The sequence below is a fragment of the Genypterus blacodes genome, unplaced genomic scaffold, assembly GCF_046128005.1.
Source record: "Genypterus blacodes isolate CSIRO-AG114 ecotype Tasmania unplaced genomic scaffold, CSIRO-AGI_Gbla_v1 ptg000240l_1, whole genome shotgun sequence".
Classification (NCBI taxonomy): Eukaryota; Metazoa; Chordata; class Actinopteri; order Ophidiiformes; family Ophidiidae; genus Genypterus; species Genypterus blacodes.
This window is the reverse complement of record NW_027467038.1, coordinates 750,487-767,931: the sequence shown is the minus strand read 5'-3', so window position 1 is coordinate 767,931 and position 17,445 is coordinate 750,487. Positions and strand designations below refer to the sequence as shown.

Genomic DNA, 17,445 nt, shown 5'->3' with positions numbered 1-17,445 from the left:
AGATTAGTGTTACGGTGCGTTTGTAAAGGTTAAGTGTCGCTCTTTGTTTCTGCAGCGGTCAGAGACGGGGCGTCAAGCCAGTGTGAGGTACCCAGAGACCCCCGTTACCCAGAATGCCCCGGGAAAGTAGATGTAAGTGTCATTCTAAACGCTTCCTTTGATTCAGATGGACAGTACCTGACCTGCTCTACCCTCTGTCTGCCCTCTAGTGGATGCGTGCTCGCTGGACGTCGGACCCTTGTTACGCCTTCTACGGCGTGGACGGCTCCGACTGCTCCTTCCTGGTCTACCTGAGCGAGGTGGAGTGGTTCTGCCCGCCGCTGGCCTGGAGGAACCACAGCAGCCCCCCGACCCAGCCGGCCCAGCAGAGCAAGCCCACCAAGAGGCAGGTGAGAGGGGAAGACACACACTCTGTCACCTCCAGACAAATACAGAGACGGTGTGTTTGTGGTTTTCACGGCCGGCGGTGAAGCTGAGTTGTAAACGTGATTTGAATAGACTTTAATTTTGGAGGATTTGTGGATTCCTCTCAGTCGTTTCTTGTTTGTTGGTGTTTTAATGGGAGAACAAGGTCGCGTAGCCTGAAGTATAAAGCAGCATCGGCGTGTTTGCTGCCTGTACAAAGTGAATGATTGGCAAATACATGTAATTAATTCCACTTTTCCCAAAACGTTCTTGTTCTCAGCTGTAATGAGCTGCTGGCCTCCAGATGAGGATCTTTAGGCAGTGACCCTGAATAAAGTGTCTTTTCTCTGTTCCGTCGTCATTAAAAGTCAATTTAATGTTTTAGAGAAATTAAAAGTCAGAGCTTTAATAAAGGAAAACAGCTGTTAAAGCGTTTCAGACGGGCTGTATTGCTTTTTGCGAGCAAATGGGACGCGACTGAACGACCGAAGGAGCCGTTTATCAACGACCCGTCATCCAATCGTCCGATGAAGACGGAGAGTGAGGACACGTTCACTCAGTACATCATAGTTAACCTTCATCTGACCACATAAGCCCCCCCCCACTAATTACCACAGGCCTGATCTGCATCATTACAGCCTGCAGACGCTTTATGCCTCCCAGCAGGCGATGAGGTCGTGATTCAGTCGCCTTTGTTCTGTCTGGCTGTCACACACTTGCCGCACTGTGACGCGAGATGTGTCGTTACGTGTGTGTGTGTGTGTGTGTGCGTGCGTGCGTGTGTGTGTGTGTGTGTGTGTGTGCGTGTGCGCGTGTGTGTGTGTGTGTGTGGTCAGCGTTTCTACTCTTTGCTTTTTTTTAGGAGCACCTAGCAGTTTTCAGCTGTTAAACTGGTGTGTGTGCACTTGCCTTTTCTGTGTGTGTGTGTGTGTGTGTGTGTGTGTGTACACTTTCAGCCTCAGTTATTTATGGCAATATTGAAAATTTCAGCCAGTGAAGCAGAACGAGGGTCTAATATCTTTATATTCCTGCGTGTGTCTCACAATGGCTCATCTGTGGTTTGGCTTCATAATCTCAACTAAAAAGATAACAGCAAATAAAATAAATTAGAATAAACAGTGCAGCGAAAACAAACTTCTCCTAGTACACACTTAATAGAAGTAGCTTGAAAAGTGTCGACAAGGCAAGTTTCTCATCTCGTTACACTGCTGTGTTGTTCTTCTAAAGATGGAGCACTGAGAGTTTTCCTGCATCTCACAGCTTCTTCTTCTTCTTTCTCTCTTTCCTTCCCTCTCTCCTTTTCTTTTACCTGTTCCCCACGTTGCCCTCGCTCCCCTGCCGCCCCCCTCCTCCCTCCCAGGCTGCGTTCCGCACCGACCTCTCTGTGCTGCTGGACCAGGTGGGCACAGGAAAGGAATCCCTCAGCTTCATGAAGCGCCGCATCCGCCGCTTGGCGCAGCAGTGGGCGACCGCCGCCAACCGCCTGGACGCCAAGCTGGAGCAGCGGTGGAGAGACCAGAAGAAGGTAACAGGGAGGAGGGGAGTGTGGTGTCTGGCAGACATATGGAGGGAGAGATGGTTGATGGGATGGTTAATAGTTTTTAATGCTTGGTGCAGCAGATTCATTGGCAGAGATTTCGGTTCCTGGTAAAACTGTGCAACGGGATCCACAACAGAAGCTCCTCTGATTCAAATGAGGCTGAATCTGTGTGTGTTGTATGGAGTGTGTGTGTGTGTGAGTCTGTAGGGCTCATACCTGGTCACCAGATTACTGAAGGATCTTGTTTTTCTCCAATGAGATTCTTCCCTGAGTTGAGTTCTTAAAGAAGGAGTGAACTCGGAGACAGACAGAACAGAGATGGAGCCTCTGACCCCGGGGAGCAAATGATCCCCACACTTTGTGAGGCTCCTCCTCTGTGCTAATGTGAATAACATGATGAACATTAAAGGACTTTCAGTTTTAAGCAGCAGAGAGTTTCTTCACAGGAGCAGCACACGAAAGACAGAAGTCATCTCCATATTCTGTCAGATGGAGCGTTCAAGCTGAATTGATAGAATATAAAACACAGAATACCCAGCCTTCACAGGCGCTTGAAGGTTTTTGACTGGGATGTTTTGAATGGCCATTTTAGACAAGAGACAGAGGAGCGGTGGAGATGTAGGAGAGGAATCAGGATGAGACGTCAAGCTGAGCCAGGCGCCGCAGGGAGAGAATGAGATGAGAGAGGAAGGATGGAAGGGGATGGAAGGGGCACGAGGCCCAGCTCCCTTTGGGTTTCAGGTGTTTCTTGAAGAATTAGGTGAATGTGTGAAGCCAGGGGTGCAACTCTTCTTCTTCTCCGCATGACAGAGAAGCTTCTCCGTCATAACTGAGACTTCCTCCTCCACCGTCCCCTCCTGAACCTGACGACCCTCTGCACCGACTCCTCATCTTATTTTAAAGAATCTATCCTGTGACGAATGAAAGTGTTACTCCCGGAAGGCAGATGGTGCACAAACACACTCACACACATTTTCCCCTCACCTAAACGTTTCTCTCTGCTCTGTCTCCTCCTGAAATAAGTTAACAAGAGCAGAAATAGTCTTCCCTCACCGTGATTGATGTCCTGCCTTGGTCGGCCGTACGGGGAACATTTGTCATCGCTCGTCGCCACGGTTTCCTATTTGCTTTCCTTTAGGCGGCTGCTATCTCTACAGATGATATCACAGTGTTTGTCTGCAGTCGGCCTCGGCTGTCACATGCGTGTGTTTGTGTGTTGCGGGCTAATTGGACGTACAATAAGCGACAGGCGGCGTGTGAAGCCTTCTACATGTTTAGCATTTAGCCTCATAGCATCATTTGTTTACATTTTCTTAAACGATGAAAGGTTTGTTTAAACGGTTTTAACGTTGATTTATCCACTCTGACCTCAGTAGATCGTCTGACGTGAACTGAGCTGACATTTTCATAGCCGTCTTTGACAAAGAAGTCCTTCCATCCCTCAGCTGCGTTGGCATTCTGCTGGAGTTTGCAGACTTTAGGAGTTCCAGCCGGGAGCTGCCGATTCAATTCCCTCGTCTCATTTGGCTTATTTCTCTTTGATTGTCAGCGGAGTGTGTGTTTGCTCAGAGAAACAAAGGAGTGGAGAGGAGGAGGAGGAGGAAGGAGAGTGAATGAGTGTGCATTGTGAAGTCCGGTTCGGCCGGGCTCCGAGGAGTTTTCCCTCCTAGCCGTCTTTTCCCGGGACGCGATTCAAAGTAGCTCTGCCGTCGCGTCGACACGCTTGTCTGCATAATGTGGAGGGAGATTTACTTTGCATCCACAACGCAACTCTATTTAAATTCATCCTTCTGCAGGCAGAGCTTCGTTTCCCTGGCGTAATAAAATTCTTCCTGTTCTGATTTCCTCTTCCTGGTCTCAGACATTTCAGGTTTTCCCGCCCTGGTTGTTGTTGATGCGTACGCTGATGTGCAAATACAGTAAAGTAAACAACACAAACATACAAACATACAAACCAAGCAGCCATAACGCTCATGAGGGGAGGAAGAAATCACATTTGACAGTAAAGTCCTTCTACTTCCATGAGTGTATGACTTCTCCAAGTGTTGTAGACATTCACCGTATTCTGTAAATCTACCATAGTGCATTTACTGCCTCTGTGATGAAGGTCAGCATGTGACCCTCTGCCCACACTCCTCCTCTCTCTCAGCCCCCGAGAGCCGAGTGACCTCTGAATACTTTAGAATCGGGGCCTACGCAAGGTGAAGTGAGGAGGGAGGAGAGGACGGGAGACACATGAGGAGATGAGCAAAGGCAGAAAAGGATTGTAGAGAGACGGAAAGTGAGGAAGAGGAGGAAGGGAGAAGGTGAAGTTAAGGGTGAGGGATGGTGCTCGGCGACGCCAGCTTGTGTTGCCACCCGTGATCTTATATTAGACAGCTGTGACCTTCGTACCAGCTGGCTGAGGCCACAGTCCACGGGCGAACAGGGTTACACACACACACACACACACACACACACAGTATTTAAATGGCGAGCATTGGTATTCCTCTGTCCTCGTCCTGTTAGTGATGAGTGGAGTGGAGCTGAGTAATGGAGCAGTGAGCCACATGCTGGAGAGCCACTTCTGCTCTGCTGCTCTCATAGAACATGAACAAAGACTCCAAGGACTCTCCAATGATTTGATAGTCACACACACACACACACACACACACACACACACACACACACACACGTCAGATAAACCATGTGTAACAATTGCCTATGAAATCATCCGTTACACTGGATATGTAGCAGTAGCAGTTTGAGGCATTGATCCTCTGAAAGTCCTTCACACATTGTGCCGGGGGGGGGGGTCACATGGGGGTCATGCAGGGGTCACCAGGTCATCTCTCCTGGATGGAGCCCCCCAGCTATTCAAGGTCAAGGCCTTTTGTAGTGAGCGGCTATGCCTGGATCATTCTTCTGGATCCAGATGAGATGGTAGAGAGCGTCTGGGTTTGAAGGCTGGACTGCTCTCAGTCTGCTGCCACCTAGTGGTAACCTAGTGTTAACACAGGACAAACTGTCTGAGTGGTTGTTTAGGGAGTAAAAATAAAGTGACTCCATGATCAGGATTCACCTCCAATCTACTATAACCGCCACACACACACACACACACACACACACACACACACACACCCCGGCCTCCCTGGCAGAGGTGATGATGAAATGTTGGGGAAAGACTCGAGACATCAAAGTGTCAGATGTGTGAACACACACAGACTCACTAAGGTGAGCAACCATTGGAGCAGATTTCAGCTTTTTGCCCTCATGGGGAGTTCACACACGAGACGCTTCAGATCTTTGGAGAACCCCTCCCACACACGCACACGCACACGCACACACACACACACACCCTCAGGAGGTTTAGTGATGTATGCCAGAGGGAAATAAATTCATGCAAACAAACCAAAAACAACCACAATTCATAAATCCATCTGAACACACACACTCACCCAAACCATCTGGGAGCAACACAAGTCACACACTCTTTTGAGTATGTGTGTGTGTGTGTGTGTGTGTGTGTGGCTGTGATGCAGGGATTCAGGAGGTTTCACCCCTCCACCATTGTTGACTTCTCTTTGTGCGGATCTTCTCCCGGTTTATCTTCACTCCCAAGTGAGTGTGTAGGAGAATGCGAGCTGGAGTTGGCGGCGTGTGTGTGTGCATATGTGTGTGTGAGTGATAAGCGCGGTGCAGGCCTCCCACGAAAGCCTCTCTCTCTCTCTTGTTCTCTTTATCGATTCCCACTCGGTGATGCAAACGTTTTGCTTTCCCAGCGTGGCTCTGAAACGATTGGCTGAACTCCTTCCTCAACATTCAGAAATGGAGATAAACAGCGTTTCTATCCGGCTGCACTTCAGAATCACGGCCACAAGTTGCCAGGTTTCCAATAAGCACTCTTGTTCATTTAGCACTGGTGTGGATGCCAGATCTGTGAGTCCGTCCCTCCGTGGTTCATCTCTGCTGCGTCTGTGTGACATTCCGCCGTTCTGTCTTCTTTCTTTTGGCGGCGGTTGCCAGTGTGAGTAGGAGAGCAGCAGCGGTGCGGAGCGAGGAGACGGCAGCTCCACCGCTCCTCACTCACTGCCATCTGCCACACAAATGTAATTAAATTTCACTTATCTTCTTTTTATGAAGCAGAAGTTAATAGAGCGGCTTATTAAATCAGGGGATTTCTCACGCCGGCTGGAGTCCTGGTGGAGCCTGAGACACACACACACACACACACACACACACACACACACCTCTGTATATTTATCTCACATTTTGTACACATGTGGATTTTTGTGCAGGGCGGCTTTAGCAGTACTTTGTTATATTTATATTCATATCAATATCCCAAAACTTGTGTCAGAGATAAGTGTGTGTGTGTGTGTGTGTGTGTGTGTGTGTGTTAGACTCCTGTTGTATCACACTTCTAAAAGCTCTTGGAACCTTTTAATCGTCATCTCAGTGGTTTCAAGCCAGGACACACACTCGCTTACGTCAGAGCGAGAGAGTCTGTAATCACACACACACACACGCACACACACACACACACACACACACACACTTGGCCTTTGTGCTGGTTACGTGTAGCCTCCAGCAGCAGCAGCAGTAATGTGATGTTACCTAATCAGCAGCAGCACCCGCATACGTCTGTCTCTAATCCGCTGTGAGGAGATAACATGTTGACGATTTCCCGACGTGCTAATTACGCCGTCGCCGGGACAACGTGCATGACAGCGTGTTTAAGTTTTTTTTGTTTTTTTTACCTCAACAAATACAGGTGAACTTGGTGTGTGTCCATCAGCGTTGGGCATAGCAGCAAGTTTCTGTGTGACGGAGTGTGTGTGTGTGTGTGTGTGTGTGTGTGTGTGTGTGTGTGGTAATAATTCACTGGAGGTTTCCCTGAATTACTTTCCACTTCCAGTAATTTCCCTTTAGTTGAGACTGAAATCCTCATCAGGCTTAAACCCCAAACTCATTAAGACCCAGAGAGGTTGAACTTTAAATGAGCTGAACTTTATTCTCTATAATATATAATCTTTTCTATACTGACAGTGTGTGTACAGCCTGTATGATACACACTCACACGGACAGTTCATCCTTAACCTGACGTCTGCCTGACTCTATGGATCAATATCTGGATCAGGTCCATGAAGAAGTGAAGCTCCAGTCTGATAAAGTGAACAAACTCACATGAAGGAGGAGGAGGAGGAGGAGGGGTTCATTCTTCATTTGTTTCTTGCCGTCTGCAGGTGAAAGCATCTTTACTAACTCCGCTCTCTGCTCTGTCAGATCCTGGTCCACGTCGGCTTCCTGACCGAGGAGTCCGGCGACGTTTTCAGCCCCAAGGTTCTGAAGGGCGGTCCTCTGGGCGAGATGGTGCAGTGGGCCGACATCCTCACCGCCCTGCACGTCCTGGGACACAACCTGAAGATCTCCATGTCTGTGAAGGAGCTGCAGGGGTGAGTCAGCTACGTACGCGTGTGTGTGTGTGTGTGTGTGTGTGTGTGTGTGTGTGTGTAAAGTGGACATTCTGCTCTGGCAAATTATTGACACTCAAGAAAAGTTTTTGTTGCCCTTCAGGGATTCATTAGAGATTTGATCTTTGACTTTAGTTCCCTGGGGTGTGTGTGTGTGTGTAACCAGCATTGGACGCATCACACTGCCCACACACACATTTTACCTTATCAGTGCTGCCAGGTCAAATAATAGAAGATGTAGACTGTAGCAGTAATGATGTGCTGGTGTTCAGTGTGTGAGGCAGCAGTGTGTGAGGCAGCAGTGTGTGAGGCAGCAGTGTGTGAGGCAGCAGTGCGTGTGGCAGCAGTGTGTGAGGCAGCAGTGGGATGCGACCCCAGCCTGCAGCGTTCAGGCTCCAGGGCCGCGAGACGCCGCCTGATTCATGGGCCTCCGCATCGACCTCATCATGACGTATTCACCCACTCTGCTGTCAATACGGCCGTGTAGCTGGGAGCCTTTATTTCTTTATCCTCTGCATCAGCACACTGACATGTTTCTGCTGACTGATGCAGCTGTACAGCCAACACACACACACCCACACACACGCACACACACACACAGGCACAGTGAGACGGACAGATGGATGTAAATCTGCCCTGTTGGTAAAGATCCGTCTGGCTCCGCGCTGCCTCGTGCGCCAGACTCTGTAAATCATGGAGGGGTTTTGTGTGTGTGTGTGTGTGTGCGTGTGTGGAGCGGGGTGTGTGCTCCAATGGAGACGGATGGCTGCTGTTGAGTTGTGAATAGTCAGGAGGCATGAGGAAGCACGGGGACTCGTCTGAATCACGGCGCGGACGGACGACGTCTCTGTTCCGCCTGCGTCTGCTTTGTCTCTGCGCCGCCGTGCATCATTGTGACGAGGCCGCCGAGCGTAGATCAATATAACGACCGCGCCTACAGAGACGTCCCCGCTTTGTGCGCTGTACGCCACATCTCTCACCAAGCACGCCAGAGATATGATCCTGACCCCCGGCCCTTTGGCGATCACTCCCCAGACGTACGAAGCCCTCGATGAGAGCCGGAGAGAGCAGACTCATTTTTAGAGAGTTCTGCGTCTTGAGGTCCCACATTTTTTAAATCATGGCTCCCAGCCTGTGCGTCCATGTTTTACTCACCAGTCACCTCCTCGTGGAAAAGCTGCGGTGGCGGAAAATAGCTTCGACTCCTGACTCTGGGACTCGCCGCACTCCTTCCCGCCTCGCTCTGTCACTCACGTCGCTTTGTTTTCCCGCAGAAAGCGTGTAGCCGGTCCGCAGTGTGTGTGTGTGTGTGTGTTGTGTGTGTGTGTTGTGTTCGCCTGAATTCTTTCCCTTTTTCCTTCTTTTTCTTTTTTTTTTGGTCGATGTTCTGTTTTATTGTTTTCATAGCTTTTATTTCCCTCGGGTCTTCGCTTCAGTGAGACGGAGAAAATTGAGATTTAAGGTTGAACTAATGTGATAGAGGCGGTTAGCTGTCACCGTATCGTATTAGGGAACTGCTTTGTCATATAATCTTACATAAACGTCAACGCCTTTACTGGATCTCCACATTTCGACCACGAGAGGCCACGAGGAGAACTTTCAGGATGGAGAGAAGACGTTTTAGTTTCAGGCTCTTTCAGTAACGTCTCTTCTATCTCTCGCCATCCTTCGCCTCTTTCACTGTTGCCCTTTTGTCCCCGAGCTGCTCACTTGCGCCCCCTGCCTGCCTGCTCTATACTGCAGGTGCACTGAGACATGCAGGCTTTCACTCCTCTTAACACGTCATCATGTGTTTGGTACCACAAAGTTCTTCCCTCTGGCCTCTGGCACGTTCCTCTTCCCTTCCCTCTTCATCAGACGTCTCTTATTGTGATATGAGAAAGAATCTGTATTGATTTCCTGTTTGCTGGCACTGAAATTCAATTCAGAACACGTTGGACTAACTACAGATTGTCTTAACAGAACAAAGTCTCTGCTGAATTACAAACAAACTCTGCAGATATTCTTCCCACTTTTCATTTCTGTGAAAGTGAGACAGAGCCCCAGAGCCGGCGTGAAGGCTGCTGCTGCTAGGATGGAGGTTCAGGTTCTATCCTCAGGTTTCATTCTCTTCACTTCTTTGCAACTCCTGTTTCTTTCTTACAGCAGAATGGGAGGAAAGTGTTCAACCTGGATTGCTGAAAACTCTGTGCAAGGAAAAGAGATCTGTTCTTTGCCCTTAAGACAGACTGTGTGTGTGTGTGTGTGTGTCTGTGTGTGTCTGTGTGTGTGTGTGTGTGTGTGTGTGTGTGTGTGTGTGTGTGTTCGAGTGAGTGAGTGATTTGTGTCATCATCATTTTGTCTCTTCAATAACCTCTTCATCATTGAGAGCCAGAGTCCTGATTGTTACGTAACGTTTTATTTATATTATTCTGAATCCTGCGATGTTTCTGAGCGTCTATTCCTGTCTTTGCTCTCTTTGCTCGCTCTTCCTGTCCCATCGCTCTGATTTAAAGCGAGCGCGTCATCCAGCTGACTTTTATGTTTCCTCGCCGGTGCCCGACACGCCTCTGAGCGAGGCCGCCGCCAAATCAGACAAGCACGAAATTGTCCCGCCGCCTTGTTAGCTCTGCTGCTAACGTACGGAGCGGACAGATCGCTCAGCAGACGAGCCTCCATCAGGGAAACACTCACACACACACACACACACACACACACACACGTGAGAGTGTCTGCACATGCTGCCACAAACACTAGTCAATTATCAGCTGACCATGAGAAGCCCTTCACATCTTCAGTTCTGCTGCTCTGTCTGATGTGTGTGTACGTATATAAGCATCCATCATCTGTGTTTCGTTGTGGTCGAGGATCTTCTTGTTTCCTGCTGAAGCGTAGAAGGCGTTGTGTGTTCTGTGTGTGCTGTGATAGAGGACACACACATCCCTCTCCCCGGGCTGCCTGGGTGCAGGTGGATGGACTGATGAGGGATTGTGTATTAAAAAGGCTTTAGGGACACAGGATTGTGCTAAAGTGCTGATTTGGCATTTGTGTGGTTGGAGCTTTTATATAAATATGCAAATAACGGCTCTGTGCATTGGATTTTCATTTTTGTGCAGCTCAACCGATAAACGCCGTCTCTTGACTCGGGATCATGGATCTTGGACGTTCCTGCGTTAATGCACAGAGCAGGACTTTTACTCGCCGACGCACAAATTTATTACATCGCCTCTGCATCCTGGCTCCTCTGCTGAGTGAGCACTCCTCGCTACGAGCCTCGCTAACCCGCCGGCTAGGATGGAGACCAGGCGGGGTTCAGTGCCAATTAAGATTGGCAGAGAAAACCGAGGTGTATTAGGGTGAGTGGGAGGGAAGACAGGGAGCCGCCAGGGCCGCCAGGGCCGCCAGGGCCGCCAGTCCACGGACCGGACTGTCCAGACCAGAACGCTGCTCCAGGACTGTGTGACTGTGTGAGGGTCAGCAGCTCTGTAGCTCACGCCATCAATCCAGCAAGGAGGATGGAGAGAGGAGAGACACGGAAGAAGGTCTCTCTCTCTCTCTCTCTCTCTCTCTCTCTCTATCTCTATGTTTCTCACTCTCTCTCTCTCTCTCTGTGTCTCTCTCTGTTTCTCTCTCTCTCTATCTCTCTTTTTCTCACTCTCTCTCTCTCTCTCTGTGTCTCTCTCTGTTTCTCTCTCTCTCTCTGTTTCTCACTCTCTCTCTCTCTCTCTCTCTCTGTGTCTCTCTCTCTCTCTGTGTCTCTCTCTGTTTCTCTCTGTGTGTCTCTCTCTCTCCCTCTCTTTCTCTGTCTCCCTCTCCCTCTGTATGTCTCTCTCTCTCCCTCTCTTTCTCTGTCTCCCTCTCCGTCTGTGTGTCTCTCTCCCCTGCTCTCTCTCCCTCTCTCTGTGTGTGTCTCTCCCTCTCTCTCTCTCTCTCTTTCTCACTCTCTGACTCACTTCCCACTTGCACTGCAGGTGATGTTAGCAGTTGCCTTGGCGATCAGACACCGGAGTAACAGCCACTCAACACATCAGGTTCATCCCGTCTCACATTCGTCCCACTTGATCTCCAGTAACTCAGACTGACACAGAACTCTGATACTCATACTTACTTAAATGTAATTAATTAAATGCACAAATCCGCCTGTTGAATGATTTACATCCCATAATGCTTTCACTTCAGTCAAAGTGTTTACATGAGGATTGAGACAAATGATTTGGTTTCTTCATCAGAGAGAAGACGAAGTTTAAACATGCAGGATGCTTTAACTCCACAAAATCTCTGTCCATGGTGCTGATCTGAGCCTCATCCAGCTCTCTGTGTTCAGCTCACATGTTTAAGTTTTTCACTTAAGAGTTCAGGTAAACACACAACCACTCTCACACGCTGACTCCTCTCCTCCTCTCCTCCTCTCCTCCTCCATCCTACATCCTCCCTGTATCCTGCACTCTGTCTCTATGGGTGCATGTCTGCTTAATGCCTCACTAATCTGCCACAAACACTTCCCTTACTCATCACCCCCTCCATTTTGCATCTCTCTCTCTCTCTCTCTCTCTCTCTCTCTCTCTCTCTCTCTCTCTCTCTCTCTCTCTCTCTCTCTCTCTCTCTCTCTCTCTCTCTCTCTCTCTCTCTCTCTCTCTCTCTCTCTCTCTCCCTCTCCTCCCCTCCCTCCCTCCCTCCTTCTTGTAATTCCTTTAGCGTGTCGTCTTCAGGCGCAGGGTCCCACACTGGGGGCCCTAAGGTCCCTTAACCCATTAATCTCTCATTTACAGAAACGGGCCAAGGGGAATTAAACCCACCTGACGGCCAAAACACGCCCTCCTCCTGTCTCACACGTACACACACACCATGGACTCTGCATACACACACAAAATACACAAAATAAGACCATAAGACAAATGCACACACCCCATAATGTGTCTCTGTTCCTGTCACACACTGTTAGAGATGAAAGCTAAAGGATGAGAGGAACACAGAGAATAAAGACTCCATCTGTAATTCACTACACACAAATAATCAAATACAGCTGCAGTGTGATTAATATTAATAATAATAACAGTATAATATAGTTATAATCAGTGCAATTCTCATTTTACAGTGTAATTTGGTGTAATTTCATGCCTCCCCTCCTCCTGCTGCCTCACGCTGTATTAGCTCCTTTACATTCTGCCTCAGTGATCACAGAGCAAAGCTGCAGAAAATCTAAATGAATCTGAGATCCAATCGTCTCCAATTAGCCTCTAATCGCGTCTGGTGGATCAATGTGGTAAAGCCTGACATATTAGAGGCTCTTTAACACGTTTGCCATGAACATTTTCTATCAAATCCCTCAAAGTGGAGCTGTGAGGCGCCGCAGCTCGCCACAAACCGAGCCGATCACCAGGTTATGGATCGGTGACGGCGGCGCGGCTCAGAGTTACGATCCCTTCTTCTTCATACGTGTCAGTGCGTCAGACTCTCTTACGTGCCTTCACTTCCTACTGATGTCAAATCCAAGTTTGCCTGAGTCGGCCCTCCTTTAGAGAGAATGTCACATCTCAGATTCGTCACGTGTCGTTTCATTCTGAGGGGGAGAGAATCTGGAACTCTGGTATTTGACTCCAACCTCTTCCTTCATCAAAGCAAAATCCGATGGTGATCACGTGTGTGTGTGTGGGCGGACGTGACTTTCACAGACGGCGTAAAGACCATCTGCTCACAAAGCCGCCACGCTGCGAGTCTCAGCTGCGCCCCGCGTAAACTCTTTGAGCCGTCGACGCATCGCTACATTTCCTGAGCTCCATTCTGACTCTGTGGCTTCGCACGCCTCCTTCCTGTTTCCTCCTCTTTTCTTTAATTCTGCAAGTCAGCCTGGCAATCAAAGTCCTAATCCCCCCGTTTGGTTCCTCTAAGCTTCCTCTGGCTGCAAGGGGCACGAGGGGGGTGGGGGGGGTTTGTCTCATCCTGCCCGTCTGTAAAGTCTCATTTCAAAGTGGCGCCCTGTGTGTGTGTGTGTGTGTGTGTGTGTGTGTGTGTGTGTCACCGTGACGCGGCTCCACCCGGCTCCATTACTACTCGCATCACCCAACATGAGTCTCAAATCGCCCGTCTCAATCCTCTACCAAGGTCAGAACAGCCAGTCAGGAGGGGGCGGGGCACTAAGTTTCTCTCTTTCTCTCTCTGGGCCGTCAGTGAGGTGGCGAGGCAGCGGGAGGCGTTACCCTTGAGCCGTCAGACGCTTTCCCTCATGTGGTCTGGTTGAGATGAAGCAGCTACCACCTCAGTGTAAGGACGGGTCAGTGTAGACGTGTGTTTGCCTCTCTGTGTGGGTGTGTGTGTGTGTGTGTGTGTTCATGAGTGATAGGTGACTGCGATAGGAAAGTACAGCTTGCGTAACCAAAGAGATTAATGCAGAAAGAGCGATCGGCCCACGTCGGATCGGCCTGCAGGGTCTTTGATCTGAACACACACACACACACACACACACACACACACACACACACACACACACACACACACACACACACACACTATGGCCTCATTTTGGCAGCGTTTCTGGGCACCTTGGCTTCCTTCAGATCCGTGTTGCGTCTCTGCTTGCTGCTCTTGGCGTTTGGGCGCTCTGTGTGTTGTTTCTCTGAGCGTCGCTCTGGCTCGCTGCTCTGCGTGGGAGATCTGTTTCTGTTGTTTTGCGTCTTTGTAACAGAAAACCGGGCTGATGAATGTCGGGTGTGTGTCGGTCAGGGATGCAGGTTCTACACACCTCTGCAAAAGAAATGAAAGGACTGCGAGGAACACAAACACACACACACACACACACACACGCACACGTTTCCTCTCAGATCACTGTACATTGAGAGCGAGGAGCGAGTGTGTGGGTGCTCTCACTCTGTTCTCTCTTTCTCTCTCTCTCCTCTACTTCACCTCTTTTCCTCGCACGCCTTCTCTGGCTTTTGTCCCCCCCCTCTCCACACACACACACACACACACACACACACACCTCTCCCTCACCTCTCTCCGTCATTGAAGTGAGCTCAAAAGAGAGACCGGAAGCCTGCTGACCTAACTCACCTCCCTGTCCACCCATAGGCTGCCTATTATACCTGCCTCAACATCAAACACACACACACACACACACACACACACACACACACACACACACACACAAGCACGTCAAGCAACAACTTTGCAAGCAGCTGAGTGCAGAGAAGCTGAGTGTAGAGAAGAGCGACTCTCCCTATTAGACAACATGCAGACAAACTTTGAGTTATGAAGGTGAGTTTGCGGAGAACCTGCTGAGGTGTGTGAGAGGTTGAAACTGGCACATTAACTTTAATCAGCGTTGGATCACTCCTGTGTGTGTGTGTGAGTGTGTTGGGGGGGGGGGGTGTATGTGTGAGAAGTGAGAGTGTGAGCTTGTCTCTTTGTTGGAGCTGCAGCGTGTAAATGAGTGGGCTGGCATCATCGCATGCTTAAAGCGTCTGAGCAGGCAGAAACAAATCAGCAGAAGCTCTCCGTGGCTCCCCTCTTTCATCTCCTCGTTCATTTCCTCTCCTCCTCCTCCTCCTCTTCATGTTGGCCCCCCCTCCCTCTTGTCTCAGTCCATCTATGCTAATGTACCTCCTGCAAATTCAATCACTGCCTGTCACAGATGCTGGCTGGTTGTTATGAAGTCAGAATCGGTGCCAGATTGTACGATATTGAGTTTGATGCATAACAAATCACCTGATGAATTGCAGCACTACAACAAACAGGAAGTGCAGCGTCAAGTCGACATCCACGCTCTCACAGAAGTTTAACTCAGCAGCAGGCTCATGTGTGAGGTCCCCACTCTGATCTTCTTCTGTGATCTGCTGTCCCTGTTTTGGATTTGTGACCTGAGATTACACCGCCGCGCCACAATCCCCTCATGACTGTTAACTTTCCAAGTGTGCAGTGTGTGTGAGAGCTTTACCGCCCTGTTTACTCTCCTCCTCGCTGCTGTCTGTCCCATTTAAGCTCAAATCAACGTGCTTGTTAAAAACGTTGTGGGGTTTTGTCACATTTCATCATCGGCAGGCTCGCTTCCCCTCACAGGCGCACGGACCCACGCATCGGAGCGTGTGATTGTGTCGTTCCTGGTTTCAGATATCAAAGGATTTGAAAACTCTTTTGTCTGGAGCACAGACTGCTGCTCCGCCGTGTGACGGCGCCTCGACTCGGCCTGTGAGACACGCGTGGCGCTCGCCAACACACACAGGACGAGCAGGCAGCTGCTTCTAAGGCGGCTTTGGTGGAGGTCTTGATGTGCGTCTGCTCGTGTGGTTTCATACGAAGATCACATTATGATGTGAAGAGGAAGGGGCTGATATGATGATGTGTGTTTGATGTGAGATGAGATCGCCTCTGGAATTCTGCTTTGAACATACATGATGAATCGTTCACACAGAGTGAGGAACCTCTCTGGTTTATCTCGGTGAATTCAATCAGCAGCGTCTGGGTGCATTTAGATGATTTTAATGGGATGACATCATTATCACATTGTGATATCAGCCTTAGGTTTGTCGTTCTGGCTCCCCAAGTACTTTCAATTACAAGCTGTTTCAATCTGGAACGCAGGTAAAGGCTTAATTAGAGTCAAACATTCTGACTTTTGGTGGGAGTTAGCCAATGAGAGAGAGAGAGAGAGAGAGAGAGAGAGAGAGAGAGAGAGAGAGAGAGAGAGAGAGAGAGAGAGAGAGAGAGAGAGAGAGAGAGAGAGAGAGAGAGAGAGAGAGAGAGAGAGAGAGAGAGAGAGAGAGAGAGAGAGAGAGAGAGAGAGAGAGAGAGAGAGAGAGAGAGAGAGAGAGAGAGAGAGAGAGAGAGAGAGAGAGAGAGAGAATGACAGCCAGACAGAAAGAGGGAGAGCAAGAGAGAGACAGATTATATAGACATATGTACATATATGAGGTAGACTTTCAGATAGAGAGAGAGAGAGAGAAAGAAAGATATAGATGATAGAGAAAGAGCAAAATGAAGGGACATGCAGACGGTGAGATACAGAGGGAGTAAGACACACAGTGAGGGAGAGACAGACAGACAGTGAGAGAGAGACAGACGTTGTGTCCAGAGTCTTTGTTCTGTCTCAGTGGTCAGAGTGGACGATGGCTCAGGTCAACATTTTGCAGCTTCAAGGCACAAAACAGTTCTGACTGCATAAAACCAGAGACGGAAAGTGAGGGACAGGGTAAACGAGGACGCGTGGGAAAGAGTTGTGTGTGTGTGTGTGTGTGTATTGCATGTGAGTGTGTGTGCATTTCGTCATCCGTTCCCTGAAGCTGAAGGCTTTTCAGTCTGGTCTCTCCTGGAGGCTGGCAGTGCTAGAGAGGTTTTTTAGTAGTAAATAGGCTCGGAGGCCTTGAGACGCATCGAGCCGAGCTCCACTAACACACACGCCATCAGCCATTCATCAGCCCACTCGCTCCCTAAGAGGTTTATTTCACCATTACAAGAAGGTGAAGAGGCTCGAGGGAGAGCCGAATGGAAATCGGAAGGAGGACATGAGAGGGACGCTCTTTCCTCCAGGAACACCTGAGGTCTGCATCGGTTTAAGAACAAAAGCTCTTTGTTGTGATGCTTCTGTCCCAACCTGAACCTGCGGCTATGACTGCATAGGTGATAATGGAATTGCTGTACAGTGTAGACGCTCAGAAACCATCAGACAGGTCTAGAAAACTAGGATTATTGTCGTTTCTCCAATTTGGTCTCGTCTTGGTCGACCATGGCAGAGTTATGGACTCTAATTAGTGACCTTTAAATCACCATGCGATACCATAGGACCCGATATGCTTCATTGTCCGCTCATTGTGTCTTTGGCTTTTGCATCATAAATCTCCTACCAAGGGTTAGAAGCTGAGAATATGTAGTTTACTCATAGGTTTGGTTCTTCATAGGTTCTAATAGGTCATTTGAGGACATATCAGCTGATCATTGTGGAGATAAAGAATAGTTTGCCTTTGAACCTTATTACTTCTCCAGTCGAGTTTGGCCCTTGATACGTTGGGAGCCAAAGACCTTCATGTGTCTCCTGGTTCAAGTGGTTTTGATCTTCTTTATCTGCAGTAATGACTCAGC

General features: G+C 49.1%; 1 protein-coding gene across 1 annotated transcript in view; it reads left to right on the top strand.

Moving 5' to 3' along the window:
- Positions 1-17,445, top strand: part of LOC143016663 (alpha-1,6-mannosylglycoprotein 6-beta-N-acetylglucosaminyltransferase B-like) — a 72,104-nt gene that overhangs the window by 27,971 nt on the left and 26,688 nt on the right. The window contains exons 5-8 of the mRNA XM_076171102.1: positions 56-132; positions 210-389; positions 1,766-1,930; positions 7,211-7,380. Coding sequence (XP_076027217.1) covers positions 56-132; positions 210-389; positions 1,766-1,930; positions 7,211-7,380 — 592 coding nt within the window. The remainder of the gene's footprint in view (positions 1-55; positions 133-209; positions 390-1,765; positions 1,931-7,210; positions 7,381-17,445) is intronic.